Genomic DNA, 20,280 nt, shown 5'->3' on the forward strand with positions numbered 1-20,280 from the left:
CTCCCAGTGTTTGCTCAGATTTATGTCCATTGAGTTGGTGATGCCATCTAACCATCTCATCCTCTGCCACCTCAGGGTCTTTTCTAATAGGTGTTAAGAGGGAGCAAAAGTTAATGTATAGTTGCATAATGAAGAAAAAATTTGGTTCAGTAACAGGAATTAGTCAAATTTAATATATACTAATCCAGTTGGCAAGTATTATTATTTATTGTTCATATACTTTCTAAGCCAATATGTACTTCTTGAAGACCCTTAACAGTTGAACATCTTGGGAAATAAGGGCTTCAGGTACATTGACACTGGTTTATAAGCTGGTATTAACTTATAATGTTTAGGGTATATCAGTGGGGTACCTTTTGCCCCCAAAGAAAGCAGATATACTTAATAGGCTCTGTTTTGTTATATTGGATTTATTTCATTTGTTCTTCCAGAACAAGTTTTTAGTGTCTTTTATGTGCCAGACACTGTTCCAGGCAGGCAAAAATCCCTTTCCCATGGTTTCAGTCCAGTGGAACATATTTATATGAATTATGATATAGAAGTAAAATCACTGTAAATAAAATGATAATGTACTTAGCCATCTGGAGGGTTGGGAGGACTTATGGCTTTTTATAAAAGGCATCAAAATAAAATGTGTTTGTAAACTGAGTGGATGGCATCAGAGAACCAAGGAGTTCTATATAATAAAAAGGGTGTCATGTGAAAAGTTGAGTGTAGACAACATATTCATATTGAGAAGGAATTTGTTTTTGTTATAACTGAGAAATGCTCATTGTAGGAAAACCCTAAGGAAACAAGTTTTTTGAATGATGTATTTTGATTCAACTATTCCCTTACTAGAATGATGAAACAAGGGATCATGTGGAAGTGTGTCCTGAGGCTGGTGTTGTTATTCAGGAACTTTCTCAACGCATTTCACTAACTGGAGGTGCTGCCCTGATCGCGGATTATGGTCATGATGGGACTAAGACAGACACCTTCAGAGTATGTATAATCCAGTCACCTGATTTATCAGAATTTAACTGGTACAGTTGACGTAGTTGTCATATGTTAGGGTTGCAGTTCATTGAAGATATGTTCTCATTTTGGTTTCTACAGTGTCTGTCCTTGCTGCATTGCATATTTTATAATTAATCTATGTTGTTATAATCACCCTTAACCCGGTATTTTACTGTCTACCTTTCCTTTGAACAGGGTCTAGATTGTCTACATTATTCCTTAAGTTGCAGAACCTAGGTTTGCATAGATTCTAGTAAACATCTGAATAATTCAAGTGGGAATTTTCTTAAAAGTTCTTAAAAATTTCTCCTCCCTTCAGTAAAAAAAAAAAAAAAAGTTTAACTTTATTATTATTTTTTTTAAAGAAAAACCTGGAGAGTTTTTTTTAAAACACTGTTCTCTAGATTTACCTCCAGGATTCTGATTTGCTAGGTCTGGGAAGAGTCCAGTAACGTGTTCTCAGGTGATTACAATGCATATAGCTGATGGATACACTTTGTAAAACACCGTCTCAGTTCTGTTAACCTGAGTTCATCTGGAGAATTCTCTCTTTATCACCATGGGCATTAATGAAAATTTTCAACAGATGTCAAAGGCAGCATGTCCAGGCACTACAACACAGTACTTCATAGTGGGTTTTCCGCATAGTATCTCGTTTGAAGAAAGGGTGCTATGTTGTAAGAGTCTGTAAACCCCTGATGTAGGCCATATATTCCTTTTTAACAGTTATGTAAAGTGGACTACATGATAGCATTTCTTTAATCTTGATAATGATAACCGTAAAAGTACAAAAACTCATCATTTAAAAATTATGTTCAAGGGGTTTTGTGGCCACAGGCTTCATGATGTCCTAACTGCCCCGGGAACAGCAGACCTAACAGCTGACGTGGACTTCAGTTACTTGCGTAGAATGTCCCAGGGGAAAGTAGCTTCCCTGGGTCCAATAGAACAGCAAACTTTTTTAAGAAATATGGGCATTGACGTCCGGCTGAAGGTAATGATTTATCTTATTTCACTATTACTAACTAGTTTAATTTCATAGTATTTCAATAAGTACTGTAAGTAGTGAGTTCACGTGGTCTCGGTGCTCTTATAGTCCGATCCATGGTGTTGTGGTCTTTTCAGCAGTGTGGGGTTCAGTGTAACCAGACCACTTGAGGGTAGAGCAGATTGTAAGTTTCACGCATCTCTGTAAGACTTCCAAATAGTGTTAATGTTTGTTAAGAAAACTTAACTGCCTGTATGGGTATGAATTTTAGAACTGTCTTAAAGACAGCTTAACACTTCAGCGTAGATCAAACCACCTGGAATGTTTGTTAAACATACAAATCTGTAGGTTTGAGTCACAGCAACCTATGTCTTTAATAAACAGGCCATGATTCTGAGGTAGAGGCTCAAAATCACATTTTTAAGCAGTTTTATTGAATAGTTAATAGTCATTGTATTACTACATATACCTAGGAATTGTTTCTTCTGGTTATTTTTACTAAGACATTTTTTCTTTTCAGATTCTTTTAGATAAAACAGATGACCCATCATTGAGGCAGCAGTTACTTCAGGGGTATAATATGTTAATGAATCCTATGAAGATGGGAGAAAGATTCAACTTTCTTGCCTTGGTACCTCATCAGAGACTTCATGGTAGAAATCATCAGACGAATGCACGTCAATCAAAACCCTCTCCATCACCTGTAGCTGGGTTTGGTGAACTTGCTTGGCAGTGATATTTCAGTTTGGACTTTTCACCCCCAAGTTGGCCTAAGAAACCAGAATAAAGGGAACATATTTTATATATCACAGGTAAAATAAGTATTAAAATATTTTATCTCTTCATAGCCAATAAAAATAAACCATACAGTACCACTGAAAGTTGATCTTTTAAGGTTGTATTTGATTCTTGGTACAAATGTTTGTTCTCAATTTAATGAAACAAATTATTGAGTATCCTCTAATTAATAAAGCTGGTTGTTATAAAGTGTAAACATGAATACTGATTGGTTTAATAACAACTGGAAACAACTGGCCATTCACAGGGGGCTGATTAAATAGAACTAGTTGCTCCGTGGCATGTGAAAATCTTCTGGACCAGGATCGAACCCGTCCCCTGCATCGGTAGGCAGATTCTTATCCACTGTACCACCAAAGAAGTCCGAAAGTGAAAGAAAAATGAGTTGTTCAGTTGTGTCTGACATTGTGATCCCATGGACTGTATTCCTCCAGGCTTCTCTGTCCATGGAATTCTCCAGGCAGGAGTACTGGAGTGGGTTTGCCTGTTCCCTTCTCCAGGGAATCTTCCCAACCCAGGGAATCGAACCCAGGTCTCCTGCGTTGCAGGCAAATTCTTTACTGTCTGTGCCACCAGGGAAATCCGAGTATGATGTTAAATGGCCTTTATTATATTGAGATAAGTTCCTTCTGTATCAGCTTTGTTGAGTTTTATCATGAATGACTGTTGAGTATTGTTACTTTTTTCTGTCTGTTGAAATGACTGTGATTTTAATCCTTTTATTAACGTTGATCACACTGAATGTGTCCCTGGAATATATCCCACTTGATCATGGTATATTGTTGAGTTCAGCTTGCTACTTTATGCGGATTTTTGTGTCTTTATTCATCAGAGATACTGGCCTGTAATTTTCTTTTGTAGTCTTTATCTGGTTTTGGTACAAGGGAAATCGTGGCCTTGTAGTATCAATCTGGGAGTGTTCCATTCTCAGTTACTGGAATAGTTTGAGAATAGGTATTAGCTTTTCTTTATATGTTTAGAATTCCTCTGTGAAGCCTGGAGTTTTGGTTTGCTGGTTTTTTTATTAATTACAAAGTCAATTTCACCACCAGTGATTGGTCTGTTCAGGTTGTCTTGATTCAGTCTTGGTGGGGTAAGTTTCTAAAAATTTGTGCATTTCTTCTAGGTTGATTTGTTGGCATGTAACTATTCATGGTATTCTATTTTTTTGGTATCTCTAGTATTATTTCTCCTCTTTCATTTATTCTGTTTGGGTCCTCTCTTCTCAGTGAGCCTGGCTAAAGACATATCAATTTTATCTTTTCAAAAAACAAGTGCTTGGTTCATTGATGTTTTCTATTGTTGTCTGGACTTTATATTTCCTCTCTTACTTCCTTCCATATGCTAAGTTTGGGCTTTGTTCTTTTTCTAATTCCTTTAGATGGTAGATAAGGTTGTTTACTTGAAACTTTTTTTTCTTGAGGTAGGCCTTATATTTGCTATGAACTCCCAGTAATCACTATGAAATTTGCCAGTCTGGTTTGAGGGGTGAGAAGTCTTTTTTAATTTGTCCTCCTTTTTGGTATTTGAATTTTTTACAATATGCTTCTGTGAATTTTATAATTAAAACCAAAATTTGATTAAAAAAATTTTAAAGTCACAGTAAAACCAATCAACCTGACATGTACTTAAAACATGAATGAGAGTAAATGCAGACTTAGGAGGAATAATTTTCTAAAATTAGTTAATTCTCTCATTTCCAGATAACTGTCAAGATTTATTTCTGTAAGTTCCCATTCTTTTGGTTCACAGAACTTTTTAATAATACCAGACATGGACTTTCTGAAGAATTATAGTAATAGCCACACAAATTTGAGAGATTAAAAGAATGTTAGCTGTATATCTTCAATTTATAGCTTAACTATATTGGAAGTTCACTGGCAGAGTGTTCAATGAAAATGTCCATAGTTGGCCCTTCCCAATTATTTAATAGTTTTCATGATTAAGGGGAAAGAGTTAGCCAGTGCTTCTTAAAACCTAGAAAAACATAAATTAACTTACTTAAGTCTTTTGGCAGTTGCAATAGTTGAATATTTAATGGTAGTTTCTGAAAAACTTTTAATTATTCCAAACTTTTAAGAAATGAGACCTTGAGGTAATAACCTCAAATTTTGTATAAAATTGTAATAATGAGTTGTTTTTTATTTTAGTCAGATAAAAAAAATCTGTGTTCTTAAATATAGCATTAGTTTCATTTACAAATACTATTTCCAAAACAGTTCTCTTACTAAAGCCTGGGAAAATAACACAACCAAATACAATTTTCTCTGGATACCTCTACTAGCTCAGGTTTCCACATGGAAAAGTACAGTGATATGGAAATACATTTTATTATCAAACTTCAAGGATATTTACAAAAAGTGGGATATAATTAAAAATGTACTAAACAATGTCATTATAGACTTTGTATACATTATCAAATGTTTCTAACAGTTATTTCTTATACAAACATGATGACTTCAAGACAAAAAAGGTTATGCAGGTTATACAGTAACTGGAGAAAATTACTCAATTCCAAATTATCTGACAGTGCCTTTACAGTTTTTTCTAAGAAAACTTCTCAATAACAAAAACAAAGAGTGCAATTAATTTTATGGCTTGTAAAGTTTTATTATATAAGTATAGCAAACAGCATTCCAGTTAATTTTCATCTTACACAGTAAAACCACAATAGGGTGCCTAGGACTCAGAAATTACTTCATTTGAGCACACTGATTGTATAAACAGACTTAGAGAAATTGGGGGAAGTTACCCCCTATCACAGGGAAAATACATTTCCCAAAGGTTTTACATAATTAATTTGCTTTTAGTTTTTTAAATTCCTGTATGAGAATGAAATAGTGAGAGACACTGTGGAATGTCTTCTGGGAATATCTAACGGTAGGCAGTATAGCAGAATGGTTAGCAGTAAGGACTCTGGAGACACACTGCCCGGATTCAAACCCACATCCTAACTGTGTGACCTTAGGCAGCTAGTTAATTTTCCTGTGCCTCACTTTCCTTATCTGTGAGACAAAGTTCGATGACTTATCCATGTCTCCTGTGAGGGAAAAACATGTAAAGAGCTCAGAACAGAGGAGCACTGGTGTTTGCTTCCATTCTCTCAAGGGTATTTTTAGCCCTACACAAGGGAGCAGCTTCAGGGATCTCTGAAGGCCCTCTCATTCTGTTCACAAGAACATTCTTTTGCTATCTCAGATTCCATGGGAAATGACAGTTAACACTTTTATAACTTTTAGCTTATAAATATCTGATCTTCACAACAACATTAAGGAAGACAGAGGCAGGAATTATAATCTTTATTTTATAGATTGAGGAGCTCAAAGCTCAGCCAGGTTGTCACCTGCCGAGGTCAACACAGCTTAAGAGTGGAGCCAGATTTTTGGGCTTCACATCTTTTGTTCTTTTTGGAGGGGGAAAAAAACATTCACAGTGATTATTTAGGAATCAAGAAACACAAAGCCCCTAGATTTTTTATAAGTGGATAGTCCTAGATCTTTAACTTTTTTGGGGGAAACTATTAGTAACTTTTAAAAGCTATGAAAAAATCTAACCTCTTAAATATGATGTTAGGGTACAAAAACTGTCTTTAGCTGGCTGCTGGAGCTGCAGTGTTTTTAAAAATACTTCATTCTTTCATTTGCTCAGCTGATAATACAGCCCTACTCTTTATAAACTGTTTCATGCTCTACCCCACCCACTCCCCTAAAATGCTGAAAATAATTGATTTAAAAACATTCCAGATATCTGTAAAGCCTTCCAATAAGCTAAGGGAAGAAAAAAAGAATATTGTTTGTTATTCTTTCCTGTAGCATCAACTAACCCTGCACTGTCCCTACTTTTGGCGTGTATTTAATTTTCTTCCTCAAATTATACAGTCCCATGTAAAGAGAAATTGTGTGATTAGAGTTCAGATCTGTACCCATTAAATGTTGGAATCTAATGGTGACATCACAACAGCATCAATGGGAATGTGATTATTTAGCAGCAGAGTTGAACTACAGGAAGACGTATGTAACAACTCAGCACTTAGACCAGCAGTTCCTACTCCTGATTTTGTGTATCAGTTGTCCCAAATAATCTTAGGGGCTGTTGCAACATACAAACAAAAGGTGACAACTTTTCATGTTAAGAGCATATTCAGAATTTCAACCCCAAAGAAATTAGAGCGATACTATTATTTTGGAGTTTAACTGACCTAAAAGAGAAGGGTAAACCAGTTCAGCACTCCCTTTCTAGGCATCTAGGAAAAACCCCTCAGTGCCTCTGTGGTCAGTTAAACAAATGTTTAAAGTCTATAGGAAATGGCATGTTGGTAGCCTCTCAGTTATCTCATAAATGCAAATCTGTTTAGTTATAAACTGTGTAATAACTCTTGTATGATTTGATCAAGCTATGCAATAACTGGACTCTGGCTTGCCTTTTTTCTCCTTTTAAAAAAAATGATGTAAGAACAAGAAAGGAAGATAAATTAAGTGCCACTATTGTACTAAAATGAGCGCTTAGGGAAAAACACAAAAACCAGTTATTGCTTACGTTGTAAAGGTTTATGAAAAGCTTCATCTTGGATTCCATTATGTTTTTATGACTCAGTTTCCCCTCTGGTACCTACTCAGTATGAACTACAGTATCGGTGTCACTGATTCCTTATATTTTCCGTATCTTTGCATCCTTTCAGATGACAGCATACAAAGAACAACAGTTACGCAGCAAAATACCAGTCCATGACATGACATGCTTCCTTACTGAAGTTAGCTCACTGATAACTAAGGATCTTCTTCCATGTCGTCTGGATTGGGAGCCATAATGAAGTGCTTTGGGTATACAAGGTTGTGTGTGTATGCATGTATTTCCCAGCGGGCATCGTCACTTTCGTGTGTAATGTAACGTTCACCAATGCGAGTTTCAAATTCTCTAAGGTCAAGCCAAGTCTGATAGTCCTAGGGGAAAAAAAATGAAGATTATGAACAGTAAAAGAAACAAAATACTGTTAACTTGTTTTTTTGCTTAGCACCCTAGTTATGTAATTGACAACCCCTACCCCCTGCTGCTGCTGCTGCTAAGTTGCTTTAGTCATGTCCTATTCTGTGCGACCCCATAGATGGCAGCCCACCAGGCTCCCATGTCCCTGGGATTCTCCAGGCAAGAATACTGGAATGGGTTGCCATTTCAAATACTAGCTATACAATAAGTTCCATTTGTAATACTTTAGGTTAGCAATGTTATACTTTTTCAGATTTAGTCTCTCTCATGAAGGAAGTAACTCTTCTAAAATCAAAAAAAAAAAAAAAAAAATACTGCCTCAGCCCTCTGAGGTGGTTAATAATAACTATTAATCTGATTACACCTTACTCCTCAAAACAGGGGAAACGTGCTTAGACTCTTGTCAGGATAATTTAAGAGTTGCTGAGATTAATTATGATTACATCTGTTCTAAAGTTACTTATATCCCTCATTCCTTTTACAGTAATTGTTCTAAAGCTTCTCTCTAGTCTCAAGTTTGGGGGTATCTTTTGATAAATCTATGCAATGGCTTTTAGGGGAATTAAACCAAACATTTAAAATGGCGTATCTGATCTTTTCAATACAAAATATAAACCTTTTGGTGGACATTTTAAAAATAAAATATATTTGACAATATAATGTGTTATGCTCACCTTACAAAAAGGTGAAATAAACACCATAAGGCCCTAAGACATGTAGAATCTGATGATCTATTAAGAGTGGTTTCATTAAGTAAGACAAATCACCACAAACTGCTCAAATGAAGATTGCTAAAGAGAAATACATTGCTTTTACCTGCAGCCAGGGATGACTAAGAGATTTGTCTACGCTGTAACGTTTTCTCATCTTCACTTGAAGTAGGTTGTTTATCAAATCAATTGCTAAGGGAAAAGACAAAATAAGCTATGTGAATCTGAGCACTGACCACCCCAAACCTGTGACTCTGCCCGGAAGGCAGTTCAATCCACAGAAATACACAGTTCAAGATATTTGCTTCTCAAGGACATAGCCTTTAAGCTAACATGTTAGTGACTGATAAATATTTATTGAATTCAGTATACCTGGTTTATTAAGGAGACAGTACAGAATACAAGTTAAAAGTATAGACTGGAGCCCGCCCGCTTGAGCCCAAGTTGTAACTGTGTGTGACATGGGGTCAGTTACTAACTGCACTGTGCCTGTTTGCTCATCTGTAAAATAAGGTTGTTGAGAAGATGAAATAAACTTAATACACACAAAGGGCTCAGAATGATGCTTTTATGTGCTAAGAATTAACCATTACTTTTAAAAATGAATAAAACAGACTCTCTGTACAGTCTGATTTTGTTTTTTTTTTCCCTCCACAATGATGCTATGCTAGTTTTGGGCTTGGAATGGAAAAGAGCCAAAGCCATTCATTGCCTTGCTTCTGCAGATGTAGTTATAGTGAGGTAATAACTTCTTACCAAAAGTTCGTACTTAACAGGTTTTAACAAATAAGTTCATGGTATTTTGGTGTATGTGGTGAGATCTTAGCATGCATATTTTATCCAATTATTTGGAGATGTGGGCTAACTATAAAACCAAAGCAACCATGTAACTACACACTGACAAAATCCTTATGTAACAAGGCCATTGTTACTAAGGTCTGCATCCAGGGATGAGCCACACTAAGGACTATCCTATACTATTTCTAGTTCTATATACTGTCATACCAGTCAAGATTTTCCAGATTTTTTTCCACCCTGTTTTTTCCCCCCAAATTAGTTTAAGTACTAGTTTCTCTATATTCTAAATATCCATTGTTCCTTAAATGGCAGTCTGCTATGTGCATCAGGATCATTCAGTGTGTTTACTAAAATGCATTCCTGAGTAGCAGTACAGCTGGTGAGTCTGAGTCTTAGGGACGGAGCCAGAAGGTCTTTTTAATAACCTCACCAAGTGATTCTGATGTAAGAGGTCTATAGACCACACTGTCCAAGGGGCTCTAAGGTGACTTTGGCAACATCCCCAAACCCTCATATATACTTCTTCCATCAGATCTCTTCATTAACAAGTAAGCCTACTATTTACTATGTTGTCCCTCAAACTTTACCCAGTTTTATTAATCCCTATGATTAGGTCTCATACTGGGCAGAATTTTTAAAAATGTTTTAAGTGGTGTATAAAGAACCTGATTTAGTTCTGAAGGTAAGAAAAGTGACTGTGAAAAGATAGATTATTTCAGGAAAAATACGCCCAACCAGTAGCCTAAGTAGATCATACAGTTTGGAGGGGTTCAGGGAAGACTTCACAGATGAGCCACAAGATCAGGGATCTCTGAAGGGCTGGAAGGGTTTCGACAGCAAGGAGGAGAGCAGGCAGGGGAAAGGTCTAAAGCAAAATGCAGCAAATGACTGAAAGCAGCTTCTGTAGGGCAGCGGTAGCAGAGGAGACCAGAAGGTGAGAACCTGGGCCGCGTCACAGAGACCTACAGCTGCAGCCTGGTTCCAGGGAGGCTGAGGTGTCTGGGAGCACAGTAAGACGAAAGCAGCATTTCCAGGAGACGGACTTGGCACCAGTGACTGGGGAGCACAATTACAAAGCTGTTTCAGTAGTTTCAAAATGAGGCAGTTGGGACCTGGATTAGTGCCCTGCCTGGAAACTTAGGAAGATAAAGAAACCATATATAAAAGGAAGTATTCTTCAAACAATGGTAAATAGCTGAATTTGGAAGATGAATGGGAAATATTAAAAAGAGATGTCAAAACAGGGTGATGTGGAATCATGAAGGTTTTTAAACTAAGAGGCACAGACCAAAAATTTAATTTTTTTTTTTTTTACCTTCACCAGAAATTTCTCTCCATGGATTTGGTGGGTACATAAATGCAGCATTCTGGATTTGGTCATTTATATCTTCATCTTCATTAAAAGGGAATGTGCCACTGAGGCTCACATAGACGATAACTCCCACTGACCACATATCTAGAGAACGGTTGTAACCTTTGCTCCTGAGAACTTCAGGGGCCAAGTATGCTGGAGTTCCCACCACAGATCTCCTGAATGACTTTTCACCAATGATGCGTGCAAACCCAAAGTCACACAGCTTCACCTGGAAATAAGGATGATGTTAATTTTATATTATTGATATACAGATAAAATATATATCTATTTATAATTACCTGTCCCTAAATATGATATGGAATCATTTAAACACATTTGCCAACTGTATTATGAATGCCAAAAGATTATACATACGGAAATTGTAAAATATCCTTTTCCCAAAAGGAAGATACATTTATAACTCTATGTTCCATTACTAACAGTATGAAGAACTTTGCTAAGAGCTTGTTTCAAACAATCACTTTTGAAGTGTAGCTTCCAGAATGCCAAATACCAGAATGGTGTTATGAGTGCTCATCATTTTTGATGAAATGGAAGGTGCTGATCTTTTATCATTTGGCTTGGAGACCCCTTTCTATCATCTATAAGCAGGAACTGTTTCATTTTTAAATCCATAGTGGCCTCACAGTGCCTGTATAAAGATACTCAAGTGTTTGCTGAATGAAAAATAAGTTATGATATTTAAAAACTTACCCTTTATTTTACTTAATCCTAGAATCTCTTTTCCCAAGGTCACTATATATTGGCAAGTATATATACACACCAGTCCAGGTGTGTTAAAAGGTAACTATTAATGTGGCCAGCAAAAGAGTAATACTAGAGATTGCTTGAAAGAATTAAGAGTAGCTTTTCTATGACTATGGAACAAAATATTGCCAGTTAGATGTTTAGATTTGAAAAGAGTTATGTCTGAGGGTAGCCATAGTCACTACCATGCTCTTTTGGAAAGAAAGCTCTGGAAATGTAATGAGCTTGCTGCCTATCCTCTAGCAGAGGTTCAAATTCTGGTGATTAAGGATACATCCATGCTGAGCAGCAAATGCCAAGTACTTCCCTGAGGGAAATGCCCAGATTCACAAAATGTCTTCACTAAAAACGTTAAGATGAGTTGAGAGATGAGGGATTTGGCCTCTAAAAACCAGTGATAAACATAATGACTGGAAAGCAAAGATGGACCTTCATACGTGTTTTTATGATGTTTGTTTTGTGTCATTACTGAATTTGGCTACTTCCTCTGAGATTCAAATCCTATTTGAAGAACAGGATTATCAACCATGAAGAAATGTGAACTCTTTTCCCCCTCATTAAATGCCATATTTCAGCTAACATTTTGATAAAGATGACTTGGCAGTTTGGCAACTGAAAAAAGAGTGGCCATGCCTAGCATTTGATGAAAAAAAAAAAAAAGTATCAAATAAATGACATTATTTTCCCTTTGATCCTAATGGAGGTTAGAAGGTTCGAGTTTTAACCTTAGCTGGAGGGGTGTGCATCCTTTGCCCATACTCCTTTGAAGATAAAATGAAATAATATATTGAAGCACTTTATTTAAAATATAGCATCATTAACTAATATTCAATAATTAATATATTGAATTAATAATTGAATAATTAATATTCAAAACAGCACCAGGCATACAGGGATTCACTATTGAATTCTACCAAACTAAAAAAAAATAAAATATAGCATCAATGCTCATGGCACCTTTTTGATCTCATAAAGACAGGGGATTACTTTTATTCTCATATGCATTCTAAGAGGAATATGATTACTTCCTTAAATGTAAAAAGAGTTGAATAATTTTTTAAAATATATCTTTTTCTTTGAAGGACAATCTAAGTTGTATTTACCAACAGAATAGTCATCTGTTGCCCTCTTGTCTAATTGTTTTTTAAATAAATGCACATAAACAATAACTTGGAAATAAATTATTTGAGTTGATGACAGTCATGAGAAACATTCATAGGCAACACTAACGTACAGTCCTTAGGATAAATGATTCAGACTTTGGGTTAAGAACCATTTTTAGGTTATGAGATAAATCTGAATCAAGATGAACACGTTTTAATGAAATAAAATTTAACCAAGTGAAAAACAAAATGAGTATATCACATGCAGGAGACACATTATCAACATACGTATGTGAGCCCCGGTGGTGATGGGAAATGTAATTCTTCCATGGGTTTTGTCGAGAATGTTTGAAATACAGTACTCTAAAGAGGAAGAGTTGGCTGCCTGCCTCAGCCAAAATCTTGTCTTCCCATTTCAGGGTTATCCCTCAGTTTATTTCATAGGGAATTTGTCCTGAGGACCAAGCACCAACCAAGGCTACCTCTTCCTACTATATTCCCAAACTACAGGGGAGTGGTGAACTGTGCACAAATCACAAAAAAATTACTCCTTAAGAACTGGTCTAAAAAGTTATTAGGTGTAAAAAGTCTTCATGAACACAAACAATATATCAATAATTAGTAAAATCTCAATTCAAATTATTCAGGTATAAATCCTCCCTGGTAGTTACAAGCTAAAAACTTTATTTCTGTAGATAGTTATGAACTGAATCTACAGCACTGCCTTTCATTACATGTGTGCTTCACAATGTTGTCACACAGATATTTAAAACCATACTTTAAAAAGGTTCTGGAGAATATCTCACCTGAGGAAATGGCTCTGCTGATGCGAGTAGCACATTTTCTGGCTTTAAATCACAGTGCACAATATTCTTAAAATGTAGATTCCTCAAAGCAACAAGTATCTGTTATTGAAGAAGAGAGAATTTTTTCTGTTCCTGGAAAAGTCACAGCTAAATCCTAACTGGACCCCCCTGAACAGTATAATAATTTGGAAAGTCCATTACAGTTCATCAAGATTTAACTCCAAGTGTTATTGTCTTCTTCAAAGTAACAACACCCACAATATCCTGATACGTGAAAAACACTACTTTCCCATAGTCCTTAATTTTTCTCTAGTTTCAAAAAAAAAAAAAAAGTTTAAAATACCTGTGTGACCATGAATTTAGTTATTCGTTCTGGAAGTCGACTTTTCTCACTAGATAAAATCATTTCCAGCATATCTCCATGTAGCTTTTCCATCACTACAAAAACTCTTTCCGGGGTTTCGAACATACATTCCAGGTTTACAATCCCAGGATGGTGCAAATTCTGAAGAGTTGCAGAATATTATGTGACCAACTTGAGTAAAGTTTTACTATGCAAGTATCTAACAATGTACTGCAGTTAACTGTATGGAATAATGGCACAAAAGATAGCTCAGAAAAATAAAAGCAAACAAAAAGGATCATGGAGTTTGATTTTCAAAGTTCTGTACTGAAGAGAAGATGCACGAGAAGGGAAAGAACGTCTCCCCAGTTTGATTATATAACTGCCCTTGTCCATTACTCCTTTTCCTTTTTTGTCATCTTTATAATCTTCTGATGGTACTCTAACTTTATGCTATCCACAAATAGGCACCAACTACCAAAGTTTTAGCCAATTACACAGCTTTGGTTCTTCAGGGCTGTTTGTAAAGGTCTTGGCTCAACAGGTGGCTTTGTCTTGAAGGTAGTCATTTAAGTCCTGATCTCATATTATATCTTGATTTGGTCTTCCCTCTTTCAGGTTCAGCATCTCTACCACCATCACCCCATTTTTCTTAAGCACTATTAGGCGCACAGGTTGGGGCTTCCCTGATAGCTCAGTTGGTAAAGAATCCACCTGCAATGTAGGAGAGCCCAGTTTGATTCCTGGGTTAGGAAGATCTGCTGGAGAAGAGATAGGCTACCCACTCCAGTATTCTTAGGCTTCCCTTGTGGCTCAGCTCATAAAGAATTCATCTGCAATACAGGAGATCTGGGTTGGGAAGATCCGCTGGAGAAGGGAAAGGCTACCCACTCCAGTATTCTGGCCTGGAGAATTCCATGGACTGTGTAGTCCGTGGGGTCACAAAGAGTTGGACACGACTTAGTGACTTTCACTTTCAGGCTCACAGGTTGGAAAAATACAAAGCTGAATGTGATACTGTTTTTTTTTTTTTTAAAAGCAAACTATCTTACTGGTATTAAAAACAAAACTTCCTCAAAAGTGAATTTGAGAAACCAGCCATACTCAAAAACATTTAATGGTTCTTTATGGACATAAATCTAAATTTCTGGATGAATTTTAGTATCTTCAATAACCTGGTTTCATTTTTCTTATTCAAACTTAAATATGTTCTTAAATACTGGCCCAAGTGATTAAATGTTTTAATCCTCATTAACAGAAATAGTTTTTTCTTATGCTTTTTTTCTCACACTATGGATATCTAATTACACCAAGAGGGCAAACTTTTTTCCAGCCTGTGTGAAGTTGGGCTCCATGTCTAAAATGTGTTTTGAATCCACCATCATTCTCAGTTCCCACCGTAATGCCTTAATTTTCGCTCACACTACCTCTCTCCTGGACTACTGCAGCAGTTGCCCCTGCATTCTCCATGCAGCGGTACTTATCCCACAGTACTGAATTACATGTATACATATCTTACTCTCTAGTACAGTACTGACAGCAGAGACCGTGTCTTAGTCATTTTTAGCTTAACTTCTGAATCATGGTTGGTGTTTTAAAACTGTTTAGAAAATGCACAGCAAGCACAAAGTAAATATTATTTATAATCAGCTTAAAATAATTTAATGATGGTGTTCCAGGTGGCAAAATAAAAAGTGATACAATCTTATAGTAGATAAAGTGCAATACCCCAGTTGTGGGGCGTGATAATGGCAGTAAGCAGAAGAGTCAAAACGTCCTAACTCTGATCAATTTAGAGCTATAAGTGTGGCCAGCTGTCCCCTATACACCAAATTACCTCTCAAGTTTCTCACCCCCAACCCCTGCCATCCTTGAGAACATATGCATGAACACACCAAAACAGAAGTATGCTGTAACATAATTCTTATTAACAACGTCTTCTATTTATTTAATGTCCCATTTCCTCTGGAGTCTGTTTTGGTAAATTATAGTTTCATAGAGAATTAATCATCTTCTCCAGGCTTTCAAGTTTACCTAGTAGAGTTGCACAATATAGTATCTTAGTGAGTGAGAGTCGCTCAGTCGTGTCCAACTCTTTGTGACCCCATGGACTATACAGTCCACCGAATTCTCCATGCCAGAATACTGGAGTGGGTAGCCATTCCCTTCTCCAGGGGATCTTCCCAACCCAGGGATCGAACCCAGGTCTCCTGCATTGCACGCGGTTCTTTACCAGCTGAGCCACCAAGATAGTATCTTAAGATTCCCTTAATTTTTTTCAGTATTTGTGATCATCCTCCCAAAATGTTTTTGTTTTCTTATATTTTGATTCACTTATTTTGTTGTTATCCCACCCACATAGCTAACCAGCTTTTGGATTTACTGTACTAAATTTATTAACTTCCAGTTTTATCTTTGTTAATTCTGTTTTCCTCAGGTTGACTGTTCCTCCTTTAACTTGAGTTGGACTCAATTCATTATTTTCATTCCTTCCTCATTAAGTATTTGACATTTCTATGAGTAGTAGTTTAAAAGCTCTGATAAACAGTATTTTCATAATTATTTTCTAAATATGTGGGTCATGATTTTACTCTCTGATTCAAGAATTAAGACTTTAAAAGTTTTTTTTCAGATGGTGGGAGATTTCTTTTCCCCAATTTTATAATTTATTTGCAGTTTTAGTACATTAAGATAAAAAACTGTTTTTTAGCTAATAAAGTATTTATTTATTTGTGGGTACAGAGTTCAATATAAACTGGTTATATCTACCTTATAATGTTTAGGCCTCTTCTGTTCTTACTTAGCTTTGTCTACTTCATCTGTCATGGACATCTGTGTATTTGTCTGTTCTTCCCTGTATGGTCACTACTGCTGCTGCTGCTGCTAAGTCGCTTCACCCGTGTCCGACTCTGTGCGACCCTATAGATGGCAGCCCACCAGGCTCCCCCATCCCTGGGATTCTCCAGGAAAGAACACTGGAGTGGGTTGCCATTTCCTTCTCCAGTGCGTGAAAGTGAAGTCGCTCAGTTGTGTCCAACTCTTAGCGACCCCATGGACTGGCAGCCCACCAGGCTCCTCTGTCCATGGGATTTTCCAGGCAAGAGTGCTGGAGTGGGGTGCCACTGCCTTCTCTAGTATGGTCACTAGTTTTCCTTTAAAGTTATTGACGTCATTTGGTTTAACGTGATTTGCACTCTTCCACTGAGTGCGCCCTTCTTAATTCACTTCATGTTTTTTCTTGAATTAAATCTTACTAGGTCATGATGCCCCTTCACTTTCTTCTATCTGAGAGAAACCCAGAGAGGCTGTCATGACTGTAGACCTCAGAAAGAGCCAGCAAAACCAGTTCTTGTTGTGATGCCTCTTTGACATTTGCCCGGTCCATCTCCACTGTTTTTGGAAAAACTTCTACCTATTTTGTATATCTGAACTTTCTATCTATATTAGAGTATGCTTTTCTGTTTATCATTTTTCGTGTAGCTTCTGGGTGATTTCCAAGAAGAGAAGGGGAAAATACTGAATTTCCTATTTACATAGGGAGCCAGGAGAGCACTTCATCTTTTCTCCCACTACTCTACTACCCTCTTCAGGCAATAACAAAAGATTTTACATTACCACATTGTTATGAAATGAAAGGAACAAAATCCCCCATACTACAATTATTTAATTCTGTTCCCAGTCAGGCAATATCAATGAAAAGAACCAGAGTGATATAATAATAAAGTGTTTACATTGTATATTACCTGCAAATTCCTAAACTTAGTTTTATTAACATCTGCAGTTGGTAACATGGGAGATATAAGCTTCAGTATTTAGTTCAGAACTGTATTTGTGATCAAAGTTACAAGGAGAACTTATATCTGGAATCTAAAGTCTGACACAAATGAACATTTCTATGAAACAGACACAGACTCACAGAAATAAAGAACAGACTGGGGGGAAGGGGTGGGGGAAGGATGGATTAGGAGTTTGGGATCAGCAGATGCAAACCAGTACACACAGGATGGATAAGCATCAAGGTCCTACTGTACAGCACAGGAACTATACTCATTATCCTATGATAAACCATAACGGAGGAGAATATATATGTATGTGTGTGTGTGTGTGTATGTGTGAGTTACTTTGTTGTATAGCAGAAATTAACACAACATTGTAAATCAACCACAATAAAACTTTAAAAAGTGACAAGGAGAAATCAAGTCTTATGAATAAATCCTTAATATTTATTTTTTGCATAAAAACTGGATATTGAGAAAGAGTCCAAAATTAGATATGAAAAAAGATCTCTAACAATATTTTCAAACCCTAATGCAGAGTCTGAATGCTACTATTCAGACTATTTTAAAGGTAGCTTCATAGGAGGAGGCAGCCTTGAAGTGACCACACAGGTAGCTTGTAGACCACCATCTTTTGATCATCTGGGAAAAAGTGAGGCAGGTGTTAGTAACAGTGACCAGTAATGTAATAAATGTAAACTTAATTACATGTTTACAACTTTCTTACCTTCTTCTCCAAAGAAGCACCGAGTTCAATAGGCTGGGTCTTCTTGAACTTCACCCACAAGCAAATAGGGCTCTGACAGCATTAACTATTACATTTTCTTAAATACCATGCAAAAGCTACACAATGAATCAATAAACATTTGCATATTATAAATTAAATGTATTCAGAAAAATAAAGCTAACTTTTAATCTTCTAGATGACTTCCAAAATAGATAAACATGTTACATGAGAATAAAAACTCATAGTAATTTATTTTATGGAATTTAACTCACTGCCAATATATCTTTAAAAGTATAGCTTGATGGATTAAACTGTTATAATGAAATCCGGTGGTAGAAGTATCAAAGTGTTTTTTATAGTTCATGGAGTGATGAGTTAAGAATGAAATTTGAGCTTTTTAAATTTAAGACTTTACTTATGAAAACGTGTTCCAAACAACCTACTACCATAATGTCAGTCCTTTTAACTCCTAGATTACTGTAACGTAATTTTGCCCTTTTTTAAAAAAAGGGAGTTAATTCAGAAGCTCACTGGCCTCTCACTGAGCCAAAATGTTGTAAGATGCGAAGAAAGAAAACAAAAACCAAATCTTGCTGGTTCAAAATGGAAACCAATACAAAGCAACTTTTTACCTGTAAAATAGCCACTTCATTACGGAGCTGACTTTCCTGTTTTGTGGGGAATCTCATCTTATCAATTACTTTAATAGCCACATCCCTTCCAGTCTTTCTGTGTTTTCCTATTTTTCAAAAAAGTTCAGGTAAGAAAGAAGATGCAAATTGATGTCACATACAATACAGAAGTTTCATTAGGAAGTCGTCCACAAACTGAAATTGATATGTATTTACTTTTGTATTTCTTTTAGGGGGCAGGCTCATTTTGTTCTTTCTCCATCACTCATCTATAATTACTATAATTTTCCCTTATAGTAACTGCCTCTAATAAAGGCTGTTTTGTTATTTGAAATAGCAGGGAATTTGAATGAACCTGTCTGCTGAAAAATAATCCACCTTATTAAATAAATGAAAGTTAACTATGTGACTTAGTCTTCAGAAATTCTGTCAAGATAGAAACACTGTACCATGGAATTCATTTTATTCTAGGTTCTTTGCAGAGTGATTTAACTATATATTAGGGTAAATCTTCAAGCAGAAAGACCAACTAGTTGTGGTAAGGAATGCAAATGGTTTAACATTACTTTTCTACCTTGCATCATAGCTTGTAAAGTAGCTTTACATACATTAATGAATACAGGCCAGGCTGTATAAGCCCCATTAAACTGATGAAGATACTGAGGCACAGTGAGGTTAAAAGGCTTCGGCAATGTAAGTCAGAGTGAGGTAAGATTTCAGGTGTTAGACCTGATAAATCATGTGTGCCAACCGCAGACAAACGGGCAACTGTGTGGGAAAACCAGTGGGGCACATACTTCAGTAAATGAACTCTCAGAGTCCAACACAAACTTCAAGCCACACAAACATCTTTCTGTGTAAGCTACAAGAAACGACGAAAACTACTGTGAATTTTCTGATTCTCTGTTTCTTTTTAAAGTTTTCAATTTAAATTAAGAAATTAATACTAAGTTATAGTGAAAAGGACTTATCTAAAACTATGCAGATTAATCTCTGAGGAAGAAACCACTTGCAAAATTGTGAAAACATGCTAACAACTGGCAGATGATTTTTAGATTTCCTAATTTTATACATTATCTACAATATGCAAAAGGCTGCAACTGCTTACTTACCTCCATAGACGATACCAAACTGGCCTGAACCAAGTACCTCATCTGCAAAGATCTGGTAAACGGTACTGATGTCCTATTTGGGAAAGAATAAGTGTTATTAGTTCCATGAAACCATGTCCATATCTCTGATTCTTTTCATTCAAATACTTACATACATTTCAGTTTTTAATGGTTGAGGGATTTCTTTTTCACAAAATACTTTATGAAATACTGACAGTCTCTGTCCTAAAAAAGACCAACTTTACTATGACTCTTAATGTACAACTATAATGTATTCTGTAAGACCACCACTGGGGGAAAAATGATTTGAATTAAAAAATATATTTATTAAGTAGTGATCTATAAAAAGTAAATTAACATAAAAATTAAGAAGAAAGTTTTAC

At 36.1% G+C, this 20,280-nt stretch overlaps 2 protein-coding genes across 5 annotated transcripts in view; one reads left to right on the forward strand and one right to left on the reverse strand.

The window, feature by feature from the left end:
- The window catches only part of NDUFAF7 (NADH:ubiquinone oxidoreductase complex assembly factor 7), a 22,846-nt gene extending 13,739 nt beyond the window's left edge, over positions 1-9,107 (forward strand). Inside the window, exons 8-11 of the mRNA XM_061432088.1 lie at positions 841-984; positions 1,820-1,993; positions 2,508-2,799; positions 7,464-9,107. Coding sequence (XP_061288072.1) covers positions 841-984; positions 1,820-1,993; positions 2,508-2,723 — 534 coding nt within the window. The 3' untranslated portion in view covers positions 2,724-2,799; positions 7,464-9,107. The remainder of the gene's footprint in view (positions 1-840; positions 985-1,819; positions 1,994-2,507; positions 2,800-7,463) is intronic.
- PRKD3 (protein kinase D3) overlaps positions 4,907-20,280 on the reverse strand; it is an 86,968-nt gene continuing 71,594 nt past the window's right edge. For all 4 annotated transcript variants that reach the window (XM_061432085.1, XM_061432084.1, XM_061432087.1 and 1 more), the window contains 7 exons: positions 19,898-19,970; positions 18,786-18,892; positions 13,651-13,812; positions 13,308-13,406; positions 10,592-10,859; positions 8,585-8,670; positions 4,907-7,725 (listed from right to left, as the gene is read on the reverse strand). In XM_061432085.1, the coding sequence (XP_061288069.1) occupies positions 7,552-7,725; positions 8,585-8,670; positions 10,592-10,859; positions 13,308-13,406; positions 13,651-13,812; positions 18,786-18,892; positions 19,898-19,970 (969 nt within the window). In that variant the 3' untranslated portion in view covers positions 4,907-7,551. The remainder of the gene's footprint in view (positions 7,726-8,584; positions 8,671-10,591; positions 10,860-13,307; positions 13,407-13,650; positions 13,813-18,785; positions 18,893-19,897; positions 19,971-20,280) is intronic.

This window comes from Bos javanicus, chromosome 11, assembly GCF_032452875.1.
Source record: "Bos javanicus breed banteng chromosome 11, ARS-OSU_banteng_1.0, whole genome shotgun sequence".
In the NCBI taxonomy this organism is placed as follows: Eukaryota; Metazoa; Chordata; class Mammalia; order Artiodactyla; family Bovidae; genus Bos; species Bos javanicus.